The sequence below is a fragment of the Muntiacus reevesi genome, chromosome 2, assembly GCF_963930625.1.
Source record: "Muntiacus reevesi chromosome 2, mMunRee1.1, whole genome shotgun sequence".
Lineage (NCBI taxonomy): Eukaryota > Metazoa > Chordata > Mammalia > Artiodactyla > Cervidae > Muntiacus > Muntiacus reevesi.
This window is the reverse complement of record NC_089250.1, coordinates 215,696,724-215,718,488: the sequence shown is the minus strand read 5'-3', so window position 1 is coordinate 215,718,488 and position 21,765 is coordinate 215,696,724. Positions and strand designations below refer to the sequence as shown.

The 21,765-nt window shown below is 37.9% G+C and overlaps 1 protein-coding gene and 1 non-coding gene across 2 annotated transcripts in view; one reads left to right on the top strand and one right to left on the bottom strand.

Moving 5' to 3' along the window:
- The window catches only part of GLG1 (golgi glycoprotein 1), a 122,825-nt gene that overhangs the window by 66,753 nt on the left and 34,307 nt on the right, over nt 1-21,765 (top strand). The window contains exons 2-5 of the mRNA XM_065924999.1: nt 9,444-9,476; nt 11,419-11,505; nt 15,520-15,735; nt 20,931-21,134. Coding sequence (XP_065781071.1) covers nt 9,444-9,476; nt 11,419-11,505; nt 15,520-15,735; nt 20,931-21,134 — 540 coding nt within the window. The remainder of the gene's footprint in view (nt 1-9,443; nt 9,477-11,418; nt 11,506-15,519; nt 15,736-20,930; nt 21,135-21,765) is intronic.
- On the bottom strand, nt 7,122-7,228 carry LOC136162049 (U6 spliceosomal RNA). Its single transcript, XR_010661900.1, has one exon. It is a non-coding gene; the product is annotated as a U6 spliceosomal RNA (small nuclear RNA).

The following is a 21,765-nucleotide window of genomic DNA, read 5'->3' as shown; positions in this document are numbered from 1 at the left end:
TTGAGATTAATCCTTTGACAGTTGCTTCATTTGCTATTATTATTTTCTCCCATTCTGAAGGCTGTCTTTTCACCTTGCTTATAGTTGCCTTTGTTGTGTAAAAGCTTTTAAGTTTAATTAGGTCCCATTTGTTTATTTTTGCTTTTATTTCCAGTATTCTGGGAGGTGGGTCATAGAGGATCCTGCTGTGATTTATGTTGGAGAGTGTTTTGCCTATGTTCTCCTCTAGGAGTTTTATAGTTTCTGGTCTTACATTTAGATCTTTAATCCATTTTGAGTTTATTTTTGTGTATGGTGTTAGAAAGTGTTCTAGTTTCACTCTTTTACAAATGGTTGACCAGTTTTCCCTGCACCACTTGTTAAAGAGGTTGTCTTTTGTCCATTGTATATTCTTGCCTCCTTTGTCAATGATAAGGTGTCCCTAGGTGCATGGATTTATCTCTGGGCTTTCTATTTTATTCTGTTGATCTATATTTCTTTCTTTGTGCCAGTACCACACTGTCTTGATGACTGTGGCTTTGTAGTAGAGCCTCAAGTCAGACAGGTTGATTCCTCCAGTTCCATTCTTCTTTCTCAAGATTACTTTGGCTATTCAAGGTTTTTTTGTATTTCCATACAAATTGTGAAATTATTTGTTCTAGCTCTGTGAAAAATACCATTGGTAGCATGATAGGGATGCATTGAATCTATAGATTACTTTGGGTGGTATACTCATTTTCACTACATTGATTCTTCCGATCCATGAACACGGTATATTTCTCCATCTATTTGTGTTCGTTTTGATTTCTTTCACCAGTGTTTTATAGTTTTCTATATGTAGGTGTTTTGTTTCTTTAGGTAGATATGTTCTTAAGTATTTCATTCTTTTCTTTGCAGTGGTGAATGAAATTGTTTCCTTAATTTCTCTATTTTCTCATTGTTAGTGTATAGGAATGCAAAGGATTTCTGTGTGTTGATTTTATATCCTGCAACTTTACTATATTCATTGATTAGCTCTTGTAATTTTCTGGTGGAGTCTTTAGGGTTTTCTATGTAGAGAATCATGTCATCTGCAAATAGAGTTTTATGTCTTCTTTTCCAATCTGGATTCCTTTTATTTCTTTTTCTGCTCTGATTGCTGTGGCCAACACTTCCAAAACTACTGAATAGTAGTGATGAGAGTGGGCACCCTTGTCTTGTTCCTAACTTTAGGGGAAATGCTTTCAGTTTTTCACCATTGAGGATAATGTTTACTGTGGGTTTGTATATATATAGATTTTATTATGTTGAGGTATGTTCCTTCTGTTCTTACTTTCTGGAGGGTTTTTATCATAAATGGATGTTGAATTTTGTCAAAGGCTTTCTCTTCATATATTGAGATAATCATATTTTTCAATTTGTTAATGTGGTGTATTACATTGATTGATTTGCAGATATTGAAGAATCCTTGCATCCCTGGGATAAAGCCCACTTGGTTATGATGTGTGATCTTTTCAATATGTTGTTGGATTCTGTTTGCTAGAATTTTGTTAAGGATTTTTGCGTCTGTATTCATCAGTTGCCGGCAGGTTCATTAGTGCTGAGCCACCAGGAAAGCCCTTCACCATCGCCTCAGAATGGTCCCCACAGTGCTTCCTGCTTCCGCGCTCAGATCTCTGCCCTTTGACTCTTCATCACCTTAGTGTTCTGTGTTGCATCGCCCCCTCGCCTCTGCCTCAACCTCCACACAGTATCATATCACCATTTGTTCCCTCCTCTATTAGTCTGTCTGATTTCTGTCATCCTAACTCACGAAGGGTGTGGTACTTCTTTCAGTCTTTAAAATATTATCTCCTTCAACTCCACATTCAACTTTGTATGATGGTTAGGTATAGACTCATGTTTTACCTCCCTTATCATATGTACTTGAGAGCCAGCCATCTGTAACTCTGTCTTCCTTTCTTTTTACCTTCCACTGAACCTGTTCATAAATCCTTTCTGAAAAAAATGGATGAATGTCAAAGAATCATATAAAAGCAAAGCTCTTTAGTGAATCAGAGCATTGCTGGAGGGCACAAAGCCTATGTTGATCACTGTTATTTTAGCAGCTATCCCTGGGTACAAATAAAAAATAATTCTGATTGAGCCAGAATAAGGCACTAAGAGGAATTTAGTTACGAATCTGATTGAGGGTAAATATTCAGTTTACACTTGCGCAGGGGAGGTTTACCAAGACTAAAAGACTGAGTTTATCTAATCATCACCAGCTGTATTTTCAGTTTGCTTTTTTGGTGGGCATGAAGGAAGTGGTTGGGCCTAGTTAAGAAATGAATTGCTTATATGATTGGAAGTTTACTGGGTCCTTCATGAATAAATTTGTAGAAGAAGAATTTATCTACTGCTGCAGCAGAATGTTTCTAATCAGAAGGAGGCATCAGGCTGTTTCCTAGCCTTCAGATGTTTGCAAGGCCATGAATGCAGCAGTACTGCTGATTTGTTTGTTTTCTCTTGGTGATTAATATATGGAGTCTATTGCTACTTCATTTAGTATCAGGTATGATCTGGTGGGTAGTTCAACTTGAGTAGATGTGATTATAGAATGTTTCATGTTTTAGACACAGTCTAACTCCCAAGCATCTCTGTTTTAGAAACTGGGACAACTTCCAAGTTAGTTTTGTGACTCCTTTAGTTTCTCCTGCCAGACTCATTAACTCAGCCTATTTGCCTTTGGGGAAATCATAGTTCCAGACTTGTACTCTCTGTAAAAATCATCCTCTTAAGTGAATGTGATGGTTGAATTAATTGAGAACATTCACACTCAACCTTTCCAGCAGTATATTCTGAAACCTGTTTGTTTTGATTTTGACCAGCAGAGAATGATTAAGATAAAGCAGTAGGAAACCGTAATCATAATATCAAATTACCTGCATTAAAAGATATGGAATTCAACAAATACTGCTATTTTTAAGTTCCACATCTCAGGTTTTATAGACTCAGAAAGCTGGAGAGAATCTCAATCATCTTAGATAAATGCTTCTTTTTTAAAAAACCATAGTACACATTTATTTTTAAAAAATCCAAATATAAGTGGACCCATACAGATTAAACCCATGTCACTCAAGGGTCAGCAGTATTGCAGTGCGTCATGAGTTTGATTATAAACTTTGATGATTATTCTGAACACTGCTGTAGTAACGTCTAAAGCTTGTCTCGTGTTTGGGTTTTGAACTTTTTACTTTATATTGGGGCATGGTTAACAGTGTTGTGTTAGTTTCAGGTGTGCAGCAAAGTGGTTCAGTTACGCATACTCATGAATGTATTATTTTTGAAAGTCTGTTCCCATTTATGTTCTTATATAATACTGAGCAGAGTTCCCCGTGCTATACCATAGGTCCTTTTAAATATAGCAGTGTGAACATGTCAATCCGAAACTCACTAACTATCCCTCTTTCTCACCCTTCTTCCCTGGTAACCGTAAGTTTGTTTTCTAAGTCTGTGAGTCTGTTTCTGTTTTGTAAATAAGTTCACTTGTGTCTTTGTTTTTTTTTTTTAAGATTCTCCATATAAGCAATAATCACACAATATTTGTCTTTCTCTGACTGACTTATGGGTCTTTTTGAGATGATGATAACAGCTGTGGATTCTCTTCTCATGAAAACATACTTGCACAGAGCTTTGTGTTATTTTTCAAGACAGTCTTACTCCTGAGTCTGTCATGAATCCTAGGTGATGAAATCCCTGTTTTATTCCAAAGCCTGTCCTCTAGGGTCTGAAGAAGTGACACATCTAAAATCACAGAGCTTCTGTAGGTAACACCACTGCTAATCTGTTGGGTTTCCTCCCCCCAACACCCCCCCCCCACACACACACACACAAACACACAGTTTCTATCCCTAAAAGCCCATTCTGAGTTTACAGAAATTGGAGGAAGGGTTAGGGGTGTTAAACCTTAAAACCAACTGTTTCAGCTTGTCTTACTTACCCAGTTAGGAGATTAAAAGTATAGCAATATCCCAAACATTTGAATCACTGATTTAGAAAAGTCAAATGCACTAATCAAAGTTTTTTATAACCTGTTATGGTTGTTTGAAGGGCTCATCCAGATCCCTTTTCATGTGTGCTCAGTTGTGTCCACCTCTTTGCAACGCCATGGACTGTAGCCCGCCAGGCTCCTCTGTCCATGGGATTCTCCATGCAAGAATACTGGAGTGGGTTGCCATTTCCTTCTCCAGGGCATCTTCCTGACCAGGCATCAAACTTGCGTCTCCTGCATTGACAGGCGGATTCTTTACCACTGAGCCACTGGGGAAACCACAGCCCTGATCCGCAGTTGATCTAACTACCAGTTTCTTACCCAGGCCGCTGCCCTCTGAATTCCTCACATAAATCAGTCTAGAGCACTTGTTCCGTTCCTTCACCCTGTCTACCTTGCTTTGATTTATTGTTTTGTTTGTTTGGTGTTTGTTTGGCCATGAGGCATGTGGGATCTTGGTTCCCTAACCTGGGGTCAAACCTAGGCCCCCTGCATTGGGAGCACACAGTCCTAACCACTGGACCACCAGGAAAGTCCCCTGTCTACCTTTCCTTTTCTTGCTTCTCCCAAAGGCCCGCCCATCACTGTGCTCACAGAAAGCACCACAATAAGCTTTGGTTGCCATGTAGTATCGGTAAGTACACTTCAGTTTCTGTTGCCTTCTAGCGATGTGCCTTTGATTATGTGAGTCGATTTCTGTGAGTGTCAGTATCTTTCTCTGTACACTGGACATAGCACCGTTTTTCTTGCCACCCATCTTGCTATAAGAAGTAAATGTAGCACCTGGCTCCATCCAGTAACAACTTTCACCATGTTCTGCTACACGCATCACGTTTGTTACTGGAGTCAGGCGGCTTTCTCAGCGCTCTTTGCTGCAGAGAGTGCCCAGGCGGTCTCCCCCACATGGTTCACCCAGCATGAACTGTTGGGTCACTGCTGTTGGGGTGGGGCTGCCTCACGTCGTCTTTTTCCCTTGCCTCTATTCCTCATGATGTTTTTAATTGACACCAACATCTGCTGCTTCAGCAGGCTCTTCTTCAAAATTTGATCCTTAATTTAACAGAAAGTTATTTGTGAGAGTTTTTGTAAATTTGTCTTCCCCCAGTTTTCCATTATTAAGAGAACAGTTTTTTAAATTCCAATGAGGAAACACTTGATGTAGGAGACTTTTTGAAGTCCAGATTTCTATCTCCAGTGTAGTAGAGAGCAGCTAATTCTGTGGCAAAGCTTAGCCTCTAATTTGCTGCTTCCACAGGCTAGGCGCCTTCACTTTGCCTCTGATTTGAAGGGGTGGATTTGAGTGGAGGACTCCTAAACTGGTTAGAAGAGGCTTCAGCTCTCAGTTTTCTGTCTTCATCATGTTCTTATTATTTGAAAAAATTACTAAGCTTACCCTAGTAGATATGTGTTATTCATAAAATATCAATTATTCTAACATATATTACAAAAACATGAAAGTATAAATTAAAGGATGAGCTTTTCAAAAAAGACAGCTTCAGTTATTTTCTTCCTGAGCTCCAGGGAATCGTCTCAGTTGCATCCCTTTTGGAACAGCCCCTGGGCCTGTCTAAGCATTTGGGTCCAGCTCAAGTCTGCTTTTGCTCATTTGCTTGAACTCACCATTTTATTTCTACAGCAGGATTGTAAACTACCTGTGGTTAGGGACAGTGCCTTATTCTGTAATCCCACAACAATCCCTGGCACAGTTTTGGGTACTTCATATGTATTCAGTATTTACTTGTTGATTAATTTCTTGGGATCATTTTATTTAGAGTATTACTTCACTGTTAATAAAAGGAAAAACATCTTCAGCCTCTTCCTTTCTTAATAGATCCAGTGTTAGTCCCCACACTCTTCATATCCTAAGGTTAAAGATCATCAAGCTGTCTGCGTGTACAGATTTTCAGAAGTAGATGTGCTGTCTGGTGAAGTAACTCGGTTGCAACCTCCTGGCAATGGTGCAGGCTCGGAACCACACCTGTGTGAGCCCCCACGTCTGTTTTTGTTCCTTGAGATTTCTGTCTTTTCGTTTCTTATCAAATGGCTGAGTGCTCAACTGTAGCATTTTCTTTTTTTTATTTTTAAATACTTTCTCTAGAGTTAATTTGTGCTGGTCTTATGGATTTACTACTTTGTATTTTGTATTTTTCAGGTTTCTGTTCTGTTCTTCTGAACAACTACTCTGTCCTTTAATTCTATAGGCTTTTTAAAATTTATGAGAGTAATTATTTGTAATTACACTTAAAATTCTTTATAACTGTTCAGTGAATCTCAGTGGCTTAACATCATAATCTTTTTCTCATAGCATTCCCTTTTTTCCCCCCCATTTATTTTTATTAGTTGGAGGCTAATTACTTTACAGTATTTTAGTGGTTTTTGCCATATATTGACATGAATCAGCCATGGATTTACATGTGTTCCCCATCCCGACCCCCCGCCTCCTTCTCCATCCCATCCCTCTGGGTCTTCCCAGTGCACCAGCCCTGAGCACTTGTCTCATGCGTCCAACCTGGGCTGGTGATCTGTTTCACCCTTGATAGCATACTTGTTTCAATGCTATTCTCTCAGAACATCCCACCCTCGCCTTCTCCCACAGAGTCCAAAAGTCTGTTCTGTACATCTGTGTCTATTTTTCTGTTTTGCATATAGGGTTATCGTTACCTTCTTTTAAAATTCCATATATATGCGTTAGTATACTGTATTGGTGTTTATCTTTCTGGCTTGCTTCACTCTGTATAATGGGTTCCACTTTCATCCATCTCATTAGAACTGATTCAAATGAATTCTTTTTAATGGCTGAGTAATATTCTGTTGTGTATATGTACCACAGCTTCCTTATCCATTCGTCTGCTAATGGACATCTAGGTTGCTTCCATGTCCTGGCTATTTTATAACAGTGCTGCGATGAACATTGGGGTGCATATGTCTCTTTCAGATCTGGTTTCCTTAGTGTATATGCCCAGAAGTGGGATTGCTGGGTCATATGGCAGTTCTATTTCCAGTTTTTTAAGGAATCTCCACACTGTTCTCCATAGTGGCTGTACTAGTTTGCATTCCCACCAACAGTGTAAGAGGGTTCCCTTTTCTCCACACTCTCTCCAGCATTTATTGCTTGTAGACTTTTGAATAGAAAAATATGGAACGCTTCATGAATTTGTGTGTCATACTTGCGCAGGGGCCACGCTAATCTTCTCTGTATAGTTCCAATTTTAGTACATGTGCTGCCAAAGCAAGCACTCTCATAGCATTCCTATATTGTCATCTTCTCTGTGAATAGAAAAACTAAATCTATAAAGAAAAAAAATTATTGTCAATTGCAAATCAAGACAGTGAGAGAGATAAAAACCAAATACTGGTCTCAGATTTGCAGTTCACTTATGTCTCTGTGGACTGCGTCATTCCTTCATAAAAGGTGCAGTATTGTGTACTTACTAATATGATTCACTAAATTAGATCATTGCAGTTAATGACAAGTTAAAGGTTTTGAAATTTTTATTATTTCATTTTCCTGATAGGCTTGTTAGTCATTTTTTTCTTCATTACAAACACCCTCAAAACTTCAAGGGCTTTCTGCTTCTCGTGTCTCTCCTTGTCCTTGCAGCTCTCTGTATATGCTCTTCGCGTGGGGAATGGCAAGAGCCTGAGAGTACAAGCCCACCCGAGCACATTTAAAGCCTCTGCTCGCATCATGCCTGTTCACATCTCACTGGCCAGAGCAAGCCAGCAGCCTGGCCTGACATCAGTGGAGCAGGGTGTATACTCAGTCCACAGCAGGAGGCCATGCAGAGTTACAAGGATAAGGGGCAAAGGATATCAAATCCTATTAAAGAGTAGAAAACTGGGGGAAATAATCTAGTCTACCACTGTAGGGAAGCAGGACGTTAAAACAGTCATTAATTTGCTAATGTAAGTCTTGTGAACTATAAACATGGCAACACTTTTTTCCCATGAGTAACTTAAATCTTATTTGACTACTTTGAAAATTCTCCAATGCTGTGAATTTCTTTCAAGAATGCCTCTTTAAACCAAAATTATTGTTTAATGGAAATGAACACAAGTAGAGATGCTAGTGATGTTAATTGCCATATGTGCTTTGAGAAAGAGGTAGATTTGCTGATTGACTGGGAAAAGTGGAAAGTATAGATGAAGAGGGGATAGATAGAAAACTGCCTAAACAAAAGAAAGCTTTCTTTCAAATAAACTGTTAAGCATTATAAATTAAGCACTTGGAATTGAAATGAAGGGAACAGAATTAAACTAGATTAACTCACAGTATGGAGGCAGATTTCTGAGACTCAGAAAGACACTTCAGAAAGGCATTAAAATGTCTATTCTTACTTAGACAAGAAGGGAGAAAGTTCAGAGGTGGTGTGTTATAATCTCACAATTGCCTAGCAATCTAAGTCAATTCTAATGTAATATTTTATATGTACATACAGAAATGAGTTTGTATGTTAGAATTAATGCCTGTTAAATACTATAGTGGAATGAATAGTTCCTTAGAAACCCTTTTTCTTCCTGAAGTGATGCTAGGTGTGTCTGTTTAGTTTGCTAATATTTTCTCTCTTCTGTACTGCTTTATTTCTTTCCCTGAATAGGGAGAATCTTTTTATTTTGAAAAATGGCATCATTTACAACCTTTGTCAGGAATATTTCATAGAAGGGAGACAGAATTGACTTTGCTTGAGCTGGTTAGAAAGCTGTGGAAACTCAGAGTAAATAGTACTCTACTGTTGTGTGCAGCATGACAATTGTCTCCTTTACCGGTATGAACAAGGAAATTAAAGAAGTGTACGGCAAAGCTGTGCAGTTTTAAGCATAACCTCATCTACTTTTTTGTCACAGAAATGAAGTTCATTTATTTTCTGTTGTATGTACCTGGCTTTATGAGCACATGTATTCACGGGAATATAGAAATAGTTTTTTCAATATTATATTTTTAATCATGGACCTGCAAGGTTGCGGACTCTACGGTTAAAAATACAGTGCAGGTAGACCCTGTGTGCCCACCGCCTCATTTCCCCTGGTGGTGACATGAGACTAATTTGTGCATCATTGGCAGACCCTTTTTGCCCTCTATTTAGTAAGCCTGCTTTTTTCAGATATCTAACTTTCTTTAAAGCAAGAACACCTATATTGTGCCTGATCCTCTTCAGCTTTCAGAATTACTAAGTGTCGTGAAAGGACCCTTCTGTCAGTGTTGCTTTCTCTCTTTAGTACGTTCCTCTCCATTTCCCCAACTTCCAGACTGTACCATAGATTGCAAAGGGACCATGTCTCATCTCCTCTTCTGGCATATTTCTCCTCAGCAGTCTAAAAATCTGCTCCTCCTATTGAGGAAATACAATCAGTTGGATATTCAGATTTCTTGTTTTGAGTTTATTGGTGGTATTTAAAAGCTTGAGAGGATTTTTTTTTTTAACATCATCTCTTCTTTTTTTTTTTCTTTTAGCCTGAAAATGAAATTTCTTCAGATTGCAATCATGTAAGTATGGATTTTCCATAATTTTCCATATGTGTTTTATGTATATGATGGCAGATATTAGGATGCTTTTCCTTTGTTCTGGGAAGCATAATGTTTTCTTAAATGCACTTAATCTTAACAAGAGAATGATTAACCTTATCTAAGGGCCATGATAAATCTACAAATAGTCCTCCATTGTAGAAACCAGCAGGCTTGGCCAAATAATACTTGTAAACTTAACTTTTTCTTCAGTTACAGCTACCATATGAAATTGTTTCTTTGCATGTTAAGTTTACGATTTTAGAGTTTTGTCTTTTAAAGTTACTTCATTTAGTCATCATGCAGTCATCTACTGTGTGCCAGACACTGTGATAGAAACTGGACAGAATTAAACACCTCAAAGATGGAGACATTCGAGTTGACAGATAAGAACTCCAGATATAACTGTGATTAATGCATTCAGTGTCATATCTGTATCTACATATTGTCTAAAATCTAATATTAGAAGGAACTGATGTGAAATCACATCTGTGCAGAAAGTGCTGAATGCTTCGGTAGAAGCCTGTAACAGTACAGTGGGGACACAAAAGTGAATTTTGCCCTGGTGGGTTGATGTCCAGAAACATTTAATAGTGGAGATGATACTTGAGTTGTGTCTGCAAAGAGGAGTAGTTATATATCTGACAGTACTGGAAGAAATCACTCTGCCTCCTCATTATTTGGTATTTTGAATGGGAGACTGCAAGAACAGAGAAACAGATTGGCTGCTTAAATTGATGACTTATTCTAGGTAAGGTCTAGATAAGACAGAGATTTAAAGTAAAACACCACAGAAACAGTAGAAGAAAACATGAACGGGGGTAGGGTTTTTAAAATATAACACAACCTCAAAAAGTATTTAAAAAAAAAAAAAGATTTGTAAGTCTGATTGCATTACTGCTGTGACATCTTGTGATTCAATTAACCAAATATTGTACTTAGTCACATTACCTGCCATTGACCATAGACACCACTGGACAGTCTATCTTTTTCCTCCTGTTTTAACCTCCATTTCCTAACTCAGTATGTGTTCAAACATTTGCTTCTGTTTCCTGTAATAGTCCGCGAAGCCCTTCAGATTAGACTGTGTGTGATACATCTTCAGAAGTGCTAAGCAGATGTTTGAATGAATCAGTGAATGAGTGATTGTATTCTTTAGTCATGGAGTGAAGCAGTCTGAGAAAAAGGCTTCTCCGTGTCCTACATCATAGAAAGCTCCTGCTCTGTTTCTCCATCTGAGCAGAGTTTAAGAGCTTATTTTTGCTACTTTTCAGAAATTGAATCATGTATTGAAATTTTTTAACTGAAGCTGCAAAGATAAAGTAATATTGAGCCTTCATCTGTGAATAGTAATGGCTTTAGAGATTTCATAGTTTGAACCGTTGAAACAGTTGTGTAAAACAGAACTTATCATGTACTTGTCAAATTGAGGGTTCCTTAGAGGAATAAAGAAAGATACACTTGGAAATTAGACTCTGGATGACACGCCTTCATAAAAAGCATGTGAAAAGCACAGTTGATTGTGAAATCTGCAACTTAGCCTTCCAGTTCTGAGTTTCTGCGTTAGACTTTTTGATTTAAGAAGAATTTTGCATGTATACCTATTTATATTTTCTTGGAAAAACTCTTATCAGGGATTTTCATTTTAATTGTTTTTTGACTTAAAAATATTTGTCCTTAAGTAAAAATAGAAAAAAGTGTATGTTTGAATGGTAGTGCTTTATTTTGTTTCCACATTTTTCTCTTTTATCTATAAATACAGTGACATTTTAATGTTACTTTTTGTTCATTAACTGAAGTGTAAATATGCTTTATCTGACTGTATAATGGAACTGTATCATTTATAGTAACCACTAATGTTAAATTTCATACTATTCTAAGTTTTTGTTTGTTTATTTTTTGTGTTCTTTTCTCTTGTACCTAGTTGTTATGGAATTATAAGCTGAACCTAACTACAGATCCAAAATTTGAATCTGTGGCCAGAGAAGTTTGCAAATCTACAATATCAGAGGTAAGTAGTGAAAGAAAGAATTTTGTGGATCTTTAATGACCTGAAAGAGAAAATTACATCTGTTGACCAGACCAGTCATTGAGGGAGAAACGAGTGATTCCATTACTCTACTTTTCTTGGAATTCACATGTCTTGGTTCAGAGATAGACTCGGGTTGGGGGGGTGTGTAATTAGACTTCTTTTTCTTAATCTGCACTCATAGTAGGATGCTGTTGATTCAGGCAGGTTGGAAATCAGGCTCTTTTTGTCCCCAGATGGAGAGTACAGTCACTCCTGTCATCAGTGAGTGCTCTCACACGTTGTACAGTCTGCTTATGACTAGGGCATGTCAAGGTGATTTACCCGGGAGGCTCTTAAGCAGTCCTGAGTGTTTTGGCTGTGCACTTGGGCCAGTTGAACCACAGAGGCATATACTCCAAATAATAGGAGTTAGCATTAGAAAGGTTTAGTGAGAAGGTTATATATATTGTTATAAATGGATATTGCATATAAAGACAAAAATAATTACTGAAAATATGTATAATATTGCATGTATGCTAATTGGTGATATTTTTCTATTATTTCTCAGCTCAGTATAAATATCAAATGATATTAGTGAAAATTGTGGTATTGAACATTGTAATTTATTTTCTTTTATAGAATTAGTGGTAGAAATTTCATGAAGTTGGGGATTTCTACATACTGAAAGAATCACAAAGGAAATAATTGCTGCTTTTCTATCTCAAAGTTAATAATCAGAGGTCTTGCATCATATAGATTTGTCCCCAAACTACCCTATTTTTAAAAAAATATGTTTATTTATTTGACTGCTCTGGGTCATAGTTGTGGGATCTTTAGATGTGGGATGTAGTTTCCTGGTCAGGGATTGAACCTGGACTCCCTGCATTGGGAGCTCGGAGTCTTAGCCACTGAACCCTCAGGGAAGTCCCCTCACTACCCTGTTGATGACTTAAGTTAGGACCATCTTCTCCTGAGCTCTTAAGGAGCACCCTACTCCAACCAGGTGAGTCCTCAGCTCATGTACCTCACTTGGCACTGTATGGAATCTTGGAGAACCTGGTTTCTTCCTCAGACCTTCTACTGCTGCATCAGATGTGCTTTATTCTTCTAAAGCAGTGACCCTTCTTCAAATATGTTGGGGCTTCAGAATAGAATAGCTTACTTTAAAACTTTGATATTCAGCATTTAGATTCAGTATTACGTACCTCAGACTCCCTTGGCTCCCTCTGTGGCTAACTACACATAGCAGTTTGAGTGCCACGTGGAAATTTAGCTCAGAGAATATGCATATTCCTCAGAGAATGTGCAGATTCCTCAGAATAATTTCACCCTTTGTTGGTTTTATCTATCTGTATTTATAAAATAAAACTGTTGGGACTTCCCTGATGGTCCAGTGGTTAAGACTGTGCTTCCACTGTAGGGGGCATAAGTTCAGTCCCTGGTCAGGGAACTAAGATCCCACATGCTGCCTGGGCATAGCCACATAAGTAAGTAAATAAAACTGGCTTCCTTGTAATGTGTGTGCTATATTATGGCCCTCTTGTAATCTTTGGAGGATGTTGTGGTTTTATAACAGATTCATATAACAGGGGTACTTCACTCTCTATAGAGGGAGATCATACTGGAGTCAGAAAAATTAATTATCAGGAAAAATTAAACATTTTATTCTACATTTCCCTCTTTTTTAATTTCGGAGTTATTCTTCCAAGGAGGAAAACAACATCATAAAAATACTGAAGACTACAAACTGGACTTTTTATTTACTCTCCATGATTGAGTCAAATATTGCCTGCTTTTCTCTTGGATTATGTCGAAAGTAGAGTGACTGTAGCATTTTTCTAATGGTTCCTTAAGAATCTGTTCCCCAGCCATGTCAGAGTTTACTTCCATTCATAAATACATTGATGATTTAATGCTGTTTTACATTGTTATTCTTATAAGTTTTTTGTTGTTGTTGTTTTTAAACTTCTCTCCAAAACAGTGGTTCGAAAAAAGCATAAAATTTTAATTCAGATACTACATCTGGTTGTAATTGGTGGTGGACCAAAATAGAAATAGGTACAACATCTCTGTGTTTCAGTAAAATCTCAGGTGATTGAAGCTAAATATACATTTAATTTCTTATTCAGGCTTCAATTCAAAATGTCTAGCAGTCTTCAGATTTTTAAACCATTGGTTGCCTAATAGACCCTGTCTGAATACTTGCTCTTCATTGTTTTAAAAACCCAGGTGTCTTCCACAAGTCCTGTTTTTTTTTTTTTTTTTTTCATGCAGGGCTTTTTTCATTAGTTGAATTATAAACACTGAGATTTTTAAGCAGTTATTTCTCCTTTTACTTTTGAAACTTAACTCTGTTTTACTTTTAAAAAAAATCACAAACAAAAAGCCCTTTTCTTGGAATTACATTTATGGCCCTCTTCTTAGGCATCATAAAAAAAAAAGAGCCCAAGTTTAAACGGAAAGAATTGCATTCAGCTTGTTGACTGTTGAAGATCTCTGCCTGGCCAGTGTGAGGCTGTTTAATTCCCCAAGTTTGCTTCTTTGAAAATAAACAGGATTTTCTCTCTTGAACTGAGTCTTTGACTTGCTCTGAGTTTAATACTGGGGTTAGACATGAAGAGACCCAGTGGCTTATAGGACTGTTAGTGTGTGGTGCGTCCTTCACCCTGTGCCTTCTGGAAAAGGAGGTCGTATTTGTCTTATCAAGTGCACATATTTACCAGAGGTGGTGTAAGAATGGAGAATGGTCTCTGTTGGTTAGAAAAAAACCAACAAAACATTCCCTTCTCATTCATATTAAAAACAAGCATTTACATTTGGCTCCTTCCTCTTGTCAAAACTGCCATTTTTGTTTGTTTTTAATTTCTCCAAATATAGTAGGCGTTTTCCAAACAACCCTCTGTGCTTTATAATTCAACCTTAAAACCCTGTAAGTAGATTTCACTTTTTATGATTGAACTTCAACACTTTTAGGCTGATTTCCTTCCTTAGCACTTGTGGTTTTGGATGCACTTTGCAGAGACACTACCCATGTGGGGCCACTTTGTGCTTGATCCACTAGATCATATGTCTGAACGGCCCAAATTAGAATTGCAGTGGCCTTCTCCTTCCTAGACTTCTTGCCAGACTGCACTGAGCATCATTTTTAAACGTGTTTCTGTTTCAGACTGCAGTGGTGATGCTGGGAGTCTACTCAGTTAAAAAACATGCCCACTTTCTTTTCTACTTTAGTTCTGCTCATCTCCATTAGTTAGGCCTCCAGTGTTATTTACAAATTGCTGTTGATGACAACTGAAGAGACACATTAAGTTGAAATTTATTTGCCAGACGTTAAAAATGGAAAGTAAATAATCTGCCTCTTTACGGAGTTAAATCCCCCACATGTTTTCCTTCTCTCTTACCTATTTTCTAAGTAACCTAGCACTACGGAAAAAAAAAAAAAAAAGCCCAAACCCATAATTAATTCAGAACACATTAATGTCATGTTGAGAGGTAAAATAGTACAATCCCCGCCTTTAGTAATTAGGTTTATTTAACAGTAATAGTTTGCTGTGTAGGTTGGCTTGAGATATGCAACTGGACTTTAGTTCTGCACCTGTTTCTCAGACCTATGCCTTAGATTAATCTTATCATATTCTTTGCATGGGTAATGGTAATTCTCAGTAGAATCATTTTAAAAAGAGCTGTCAAAAACTCTTTTCAATAAAATACATTTTAAGAAATTTTCTCAATAAACTGAAATTTTTTTTAAAAAGCTGTTTTACTTCATTTAAGGCTGGATTTTACCTACGCAGTTGTTTATGTATGTATTTTCTTGCAAAACACATTAATCAGGTATTTCCTAGAAAGTGCAGAAGTCTTAATAACATAACACTATTTTCTTCACAACTAAAGCATTTCTCAGTGTTTTCTTTCTTTCAAGAAGAAACAAGAAGATATCACTCTCTCTTTTGTAAAGGTTGTTTGGTAAGAGAGTAGAATGCTTTCATAAAACAACCACTTTGCTTTGAGCAGATCAAAGAGTGTGCCGATGAGCCAGTTGGGAAAGGCTACTTGGTCTCCTGCTTGGTGGACCACCGAGGCAACATCACCGACTACCAGTGCCACCAGTACGTCACCAAGATGACGGCCATCATTTTCAGTGACTACCGGCTCATCTGCGGCTTCATGGACGACTGTAAAAACGACATCAACGTGCTGAAGTGTGGGAGCGTTCGGCTTGGAGAAAAGGTATCCTACTTCACTGGCTTCACCAAAGGGAGCTTACAGATTTGATGAAGGAGCAGCTTTGTATAACTGGCATGGAGAAGATTTGGAGCTGGCATTGGGCTCAAAGTTGAGGTCCAGACAGCCCTGGTATCTAAGGCTAGTTTGCCTGTGGATGCACTTTATCTGTTTGTAACCAAATATTTCAGTACTGTGTGGGGAAGTAGAGGAATTAATATCTGCTAAGATAGTGTTATCTTCAAAATGCAAAACCAGCTAGTACTTCTTACCTATAACGTTCATCTGGAAAAGCTTTCTGTAGTCTTGAGGGAAAAGTAGTTGCATTAGGAGAGACTCAAGTTATAAACTTTCTTAGCATATACTTCACTGTTGTCTAAAAAAATTACTTAATAAACTCACTAGTACAAAAGTTAGCATATTTAAATAGTAGAAAAATTTAAAATATGTGAAGGGTACTTCTAGCTTATCAAAAAAGAAAGGTACTCTGTAAATAGGATATGTGTTATCTTTGTGTTAGAACTAGTTTTCGTAAAGACAGGAAAGAAAAGAACTCCCTAGCTTCTTTCTCCTTAATTATATCTGACCTTTCTTTTGTTATCATTGGTCTGTTGTCCAGAAGGTCACAGTGTAGGTTTGTGCCTAATCTGTTTGCTCAGCAGAAGTGAAAGCTCCTGAGAAGTAGTAGGTGTCGGTGGGAGAGGCAGCTGAGACCTGTGGATGGCATCAACTGTTAATTGCCGCTGCTCATTAACCTGCTGTTTAGGGAGTGTGAGAGCAAAGCCCCTCTGTTCAGAGCCCTGCTTGCAGGCCTCCGTCCTCAGCCGGGTCGTGGTAGTAGGATTCTGGAGCTGCGCACACCAGTTCAGATGAGGTTTTGAGGGCTGGCCATTGTCTGGCTGTCACCAAGTCCCCTTTGCTCCACACCAGCGCATGACTCTGGCCTGTTCCCAGGGCCCCTGAGTCGGTCTTGAGAGCTCTGTGCGCTGGCATACAGCTTCCAGGCAGCTCATGAGAGGCCATGAAGAAGACTTGGCTTTCCCAACACATTTTAGAAATGGCACAAAAGCACTTAAGTCACCCTGATAATTCAGAAGCTCCTGTGACTTTATTTATAGTGCTGAGGATTAATATCCAATTCCATGTCACTCTTAAAAATCGTCACATAAGTGTTCCAGACACTCTTTTCAGGAATCAGTGATGACACGTTGTCATATTTGTGGTCAGTGGTCCATGCTGTAGAACAGACCATTACAATCCACCTCTCCTGTAGTAGTTCTTCCCCATTGCCCACCAAGATAGTTGCTCATTAGCTTCCCAATAGCAATCTGGATTGTCCAGATAAAACCTGATTTTGGCTGCATATATAAGTTACTAAATCGGTATTGACTTGAACAGTGGCAGAAAATACTAGTGCCAGAGCCTAAAGATGTGACAGTGAGTGTTGATTTTTCGGCTTTGTTAAAATAACAAAAAATGTTATATGGGGCATCCAAAAGCACATTTTTGTAATTTTCATCTTTTGTTGTACCTGCTAGTTAGATGAATTTCTCTTTATACCAGGCCCTCCCCTTAGCACCCTAGATGGACTTCTGAAAAAGCATGTTCTTTCCTGCATATGTGTGTGTGTGTGTATGTGTGTGCACGCACACATGCACGCTCAGTTATGTCTGACACTCTGCAACCCTGTATGTAGCTCTCCAGGCCCCTCATGCTAATGCTGCAGCCAAGTTTAAAAATGATAGCAGTCTGTCTTCAGCCCTCCCTTGCCTTTTCTAAATATAGTTGACTTCTCTGAAGTCAAGTTATTTAGATAAGAAAATTATTCTGAAAATTAATAAATCAGGTTCTGACCACAGAAGAGAACATGCTCATCAGTTTTAAATTTGTTGCCCTGAAGCTTGCAGTCTCCTCTGTGACTGGCTTTCAACTGACCTCCAGAAGTCAGAGAAGAGGGGTCATGGTTAATCTGTTAATACACTGCCTTTTGTATGAACATTTAAATGTCATGATTTCAAAACTATATTTTTTTCAGAATATTATTATATGTAAAATTTAAAAATAAAGGCTATATATTTAATAAAACTTGGAATTTTCTAAATAAATATTTTTTAAATAATTATTTTTAAAAAGAAAAAGCAGATCTTTGAAAGTAAATGTAAATAACTCATATCATCTGAAGAGAAACCAGAATGTGACATCCAGTACAGGAACTTAATTGTGGACATGTGCCTCCTTATTACTACTTTTATACTTTTCACTCAGTAGTTGTATCATTCTATCATTCTCTCCTTTTAAAACCAACTACTGTGAATAGTTCAGATATTCTTGTTGTCTCTATCTAGGCAGATAGGTCACAAAAAAATCACAGATGTTGAAATGGAGGATAATTAATAGCAGAAATGAAAACTGAGTTCTTGCCCCTTTTTTCTGATTTGTGTTGTCATTCTCTGGTCTTCCAAAAATATATATTTTTTTAAAGCATAAGGTGTATGGAAGAAAAAATATTACCTACTGAACTGCTGAACACTTACATGGACACTGTATACTAGTTTTAAGAGTGGCATTTGTCTCACCACAGTAGAATTTTAAAAATTCACTGTAACTCCATTTATAGGATCATTTGATGTGCATATGTGAAGCTTGCATATTAACAAGTTACCTTCTTAACATCTAAGCCAAAGTAACTTCATTTCTTGTAGATTATGTGCTGGTGTACAGTCCCTTGCTTTCATTTGTATTCAGTAATAACCCTACAGTCTTCTTTATCAAATATTTGCATATATTTGAGTTTTGTAACTGAATCTGGCTGACCTGGAAAGCTCAGAGACTCTGGGGAACTGAGAAATATTCTTGAAAAATCTTTTATTTGAAAAAATTATCTAAAGTTACGATAATAATAAAAGAAAACATCTCATGGAGGTGATGTTATGGCCTAATGCCAGTATGTGGTGCTATAATTGCTATAATTAAAATTACATTTCACATTCCTTAGAGGGTCTCACATGGTGACGCTGCTATGTTTAAACAGTTGTGAACCCTAAGTGTACAGAGAAGCATTAGATTCATTGCAGGGAAATAATTTCTTTACCCTGTGAAGCCAGAACTTAAGGCTAGGTCTAAATGGAGAACTGACAAGCGTGCTGTTATTTTCAGTCTCTTCTGTATGATTGTGGCTTAATTGCTAGTGACCATCTCAGTAAGGTGTTTCATGAGCTACTCGACTTTGGTATAAGACATTGCTTTATACTATAAAATCATATGTTTCAATCTCTTGTAAACTGTATATAATAAGTGATTGATGTGTTTCCAAATCTTTGTTATCACAGGTTCGTTTTTACTTTTGGGAAGTGGAAATAGGTAGAGCACTTCTAAGTGAGCACAAGGTTAGACAGACTTGTTGTTCAGTCACTCAGTCGTGTCCGACTCTGCGATCCCGTGGACTGCAGCACTCCAGGCTTCCCCATCCTTCACTATCTCCCAGCGTTTGCTCAGACTCATGTCCAGTGAGTCCATCCATCTCATCCTGTGTTGCCCCCTTCTCCTTCTGCCTTCAATCTTTCCCAAGATCAGGGTCTTTTCCAGTGAGTCATCTCTTTGCATAGACCAACTTGAGTGTCACTCATAAATTGAGAAGAAAAAATAAGCCTGAATTTTTGGGGTTTGTGTCCACTTTCCTCTCTCTCCTTATCTTTTTTCCAGTTGTCCATCAGAGTTTTTTTTCTCCCTTCAGAGCTACTCTCTAATAATACTTTCTGGTCATCTCAGATTTCTAAGCGTTGGACGGAATCTTCAAGCTACTAACAAAGCTTGAGGTACAGAAAGAAAATAGGAAAGCACAAGAATATGCCAGTGTAGTGTGCTTCCTTATCTTTCTTGGATTGAAATTTAATGAAAGCTATGAACTCTCCCCAGGAAAAATACACATAACCCACATAGAAATTGTAGCAGTTTCATGGAATGTCAAGGTCCAAAAAAAACCAATGGTGGACTGTTAGCTAGATGCCTGATGTTCCACAACTGTGTTTACTCAACTGCACTCTAGGGATCACAGCTCTTATTCCCTTTTCACAGGTGTATTAGCAGAGAGCATGAACATTTTCTAGAAAGTACTTAGAGATTAATGTGCTATGGAACAAACCCTATTGCAGCAAAATGGAAAAATGCATAGTTCTTGTTGAATTGAAATTTTAGTGAAATAAGGTGTTTCCCTACCTAGTTTTAGGAGTCTTATATACAGATGACCTCATAAATGTGGTATTTTACTATAATGAGATTTTATGTGCCTGTGTGTGTATATGTGTGTCTATTTTCTGTTGCTTTGGTTTGCTATATTTATAGATATACCTCTCAAGTTATTGAAGCATATATTCTGAGTATAGAAGATTAGGACTCTGAAAATGTTTAGGGAAAAATTTTCATGTTTTGAGTGAATGAGTGCTTGTGGTTGCTATGGGGTTGATGCAATGTACACTTAAAGATAATTGGACGATTTTAGGAAAGCTCTCAAAAGCAGTTTGTATACTTGGTGGTAATCTTGTTAACTCACATTAAGATAAATCTGAAACATCAAAGTGAACATTACTCTAAAAGTGGGGGGTCTTTATGGACAATAGAAAATAGAGAAAGAGGGTCTCTGTAGCATATTTCCACATTAAATTTCATAGTTTGTCTTATTTTTTAAACTTGACTAAAGCACTATTATTTGAGAAATATGTAGCTCTTAGAGGTAAAAGAACAGATTCTTTAAAATTTCAACATTTTGTGACTTCCCAGATGGTCCAGTGGTTGACTCCATGCTCCCACTGCAGGGGATGTGGGTTCAGTCTCTGATTGGGGAGCTAAGATCCCACATGTTGCATGGTGCAGCCACACAAAAAAAAAAAGAAATTCTGACATTTTAAGCTCTAAAAGTCAGGTTTCTGTTTCTAGTGCAAACTGAATGGACTTAAATTTCCCAGGATTGGTATTTCTGCTTATAGCTCTCAAGTATTAACATTCTTACCAAAGATTATCAAGGACATCCTCTGTAACTTCCACAATGAGGTTGGTCCCCACCCTGTGTCTCAGTAGAACATTGGTAAACTTCTGTGTTGAGGTTTTCTGTTGTTGTTTTTTGCTTGTTTGTTTTAACCAAATGGTGTTTCTTTTGAAGTTCATCTTGGTGAGAGTTTTAAAATGGTGTATCCTTGCTATTTTAGGATGCACATTCACAGGGCGAGGTGGTATCATGCTTGGAGAAAGGCCTGGTGAAGGAAGCGGAAGAACGAGACCCTAAGATTCAAGTCTCTGAACTCTGCAAGAAAGCCATTCTCCGGGTGGCTGAGCTGTCCTCAGACGACTTTCACTTAGACCGGCATTTGTATTTTGCCTGCCGAGATGATCGGGAACGTTTTTGTGAAAATGTGAGTCAGCTCAGACACTGTTCTTCTTTGCTTCCTTTTCTTCCTAGTTTTTTTTTTTTTTTTTTAATACTTGATTCCAAAATTAAACCAACACTGTCACATATAGAAAAGCCACTGAAATGGAAGGTGGGGTAGGTCCCAGGAAAACAGGAAGTTATCTGGATACTGGCTGCTTAGGCCATAGGTCATATCTAGGGAACACTTGGTTTCAGTCTCCCTTGCATTGTTCTTTCTACTTTATCTCACTTCTCAATTTCAGTTCGTGGAAGTCTGTTTTACATACAGGAATCCTGTCTTACCAGTAAGGGAATCCCATTCACATATATCCCATGGCTAAAACTTGCCCATATTACATATTTATGTTGAGGTAGTTTGGGCTGAGATGAAGGAAATAGCAGGCAGCTCTCTTTTAAAACCAAGCCCTTGGTTACTCGCTGCATACTCTGTAGAACAACTTTCTAACCCTGTAGTCAGAAATAATCTCCATCTTTACCACAAAGGACTGAGAGTGTCTTGTGTATGTTCCCACTCTGTCTGCTGTTGTGAATTAACATATCAGAACCACTGAACAGAGCCACTGCCAGAGTTTTGTTGACTCTAACATTAAGTTATAAGAAGGAGACTCACTGAC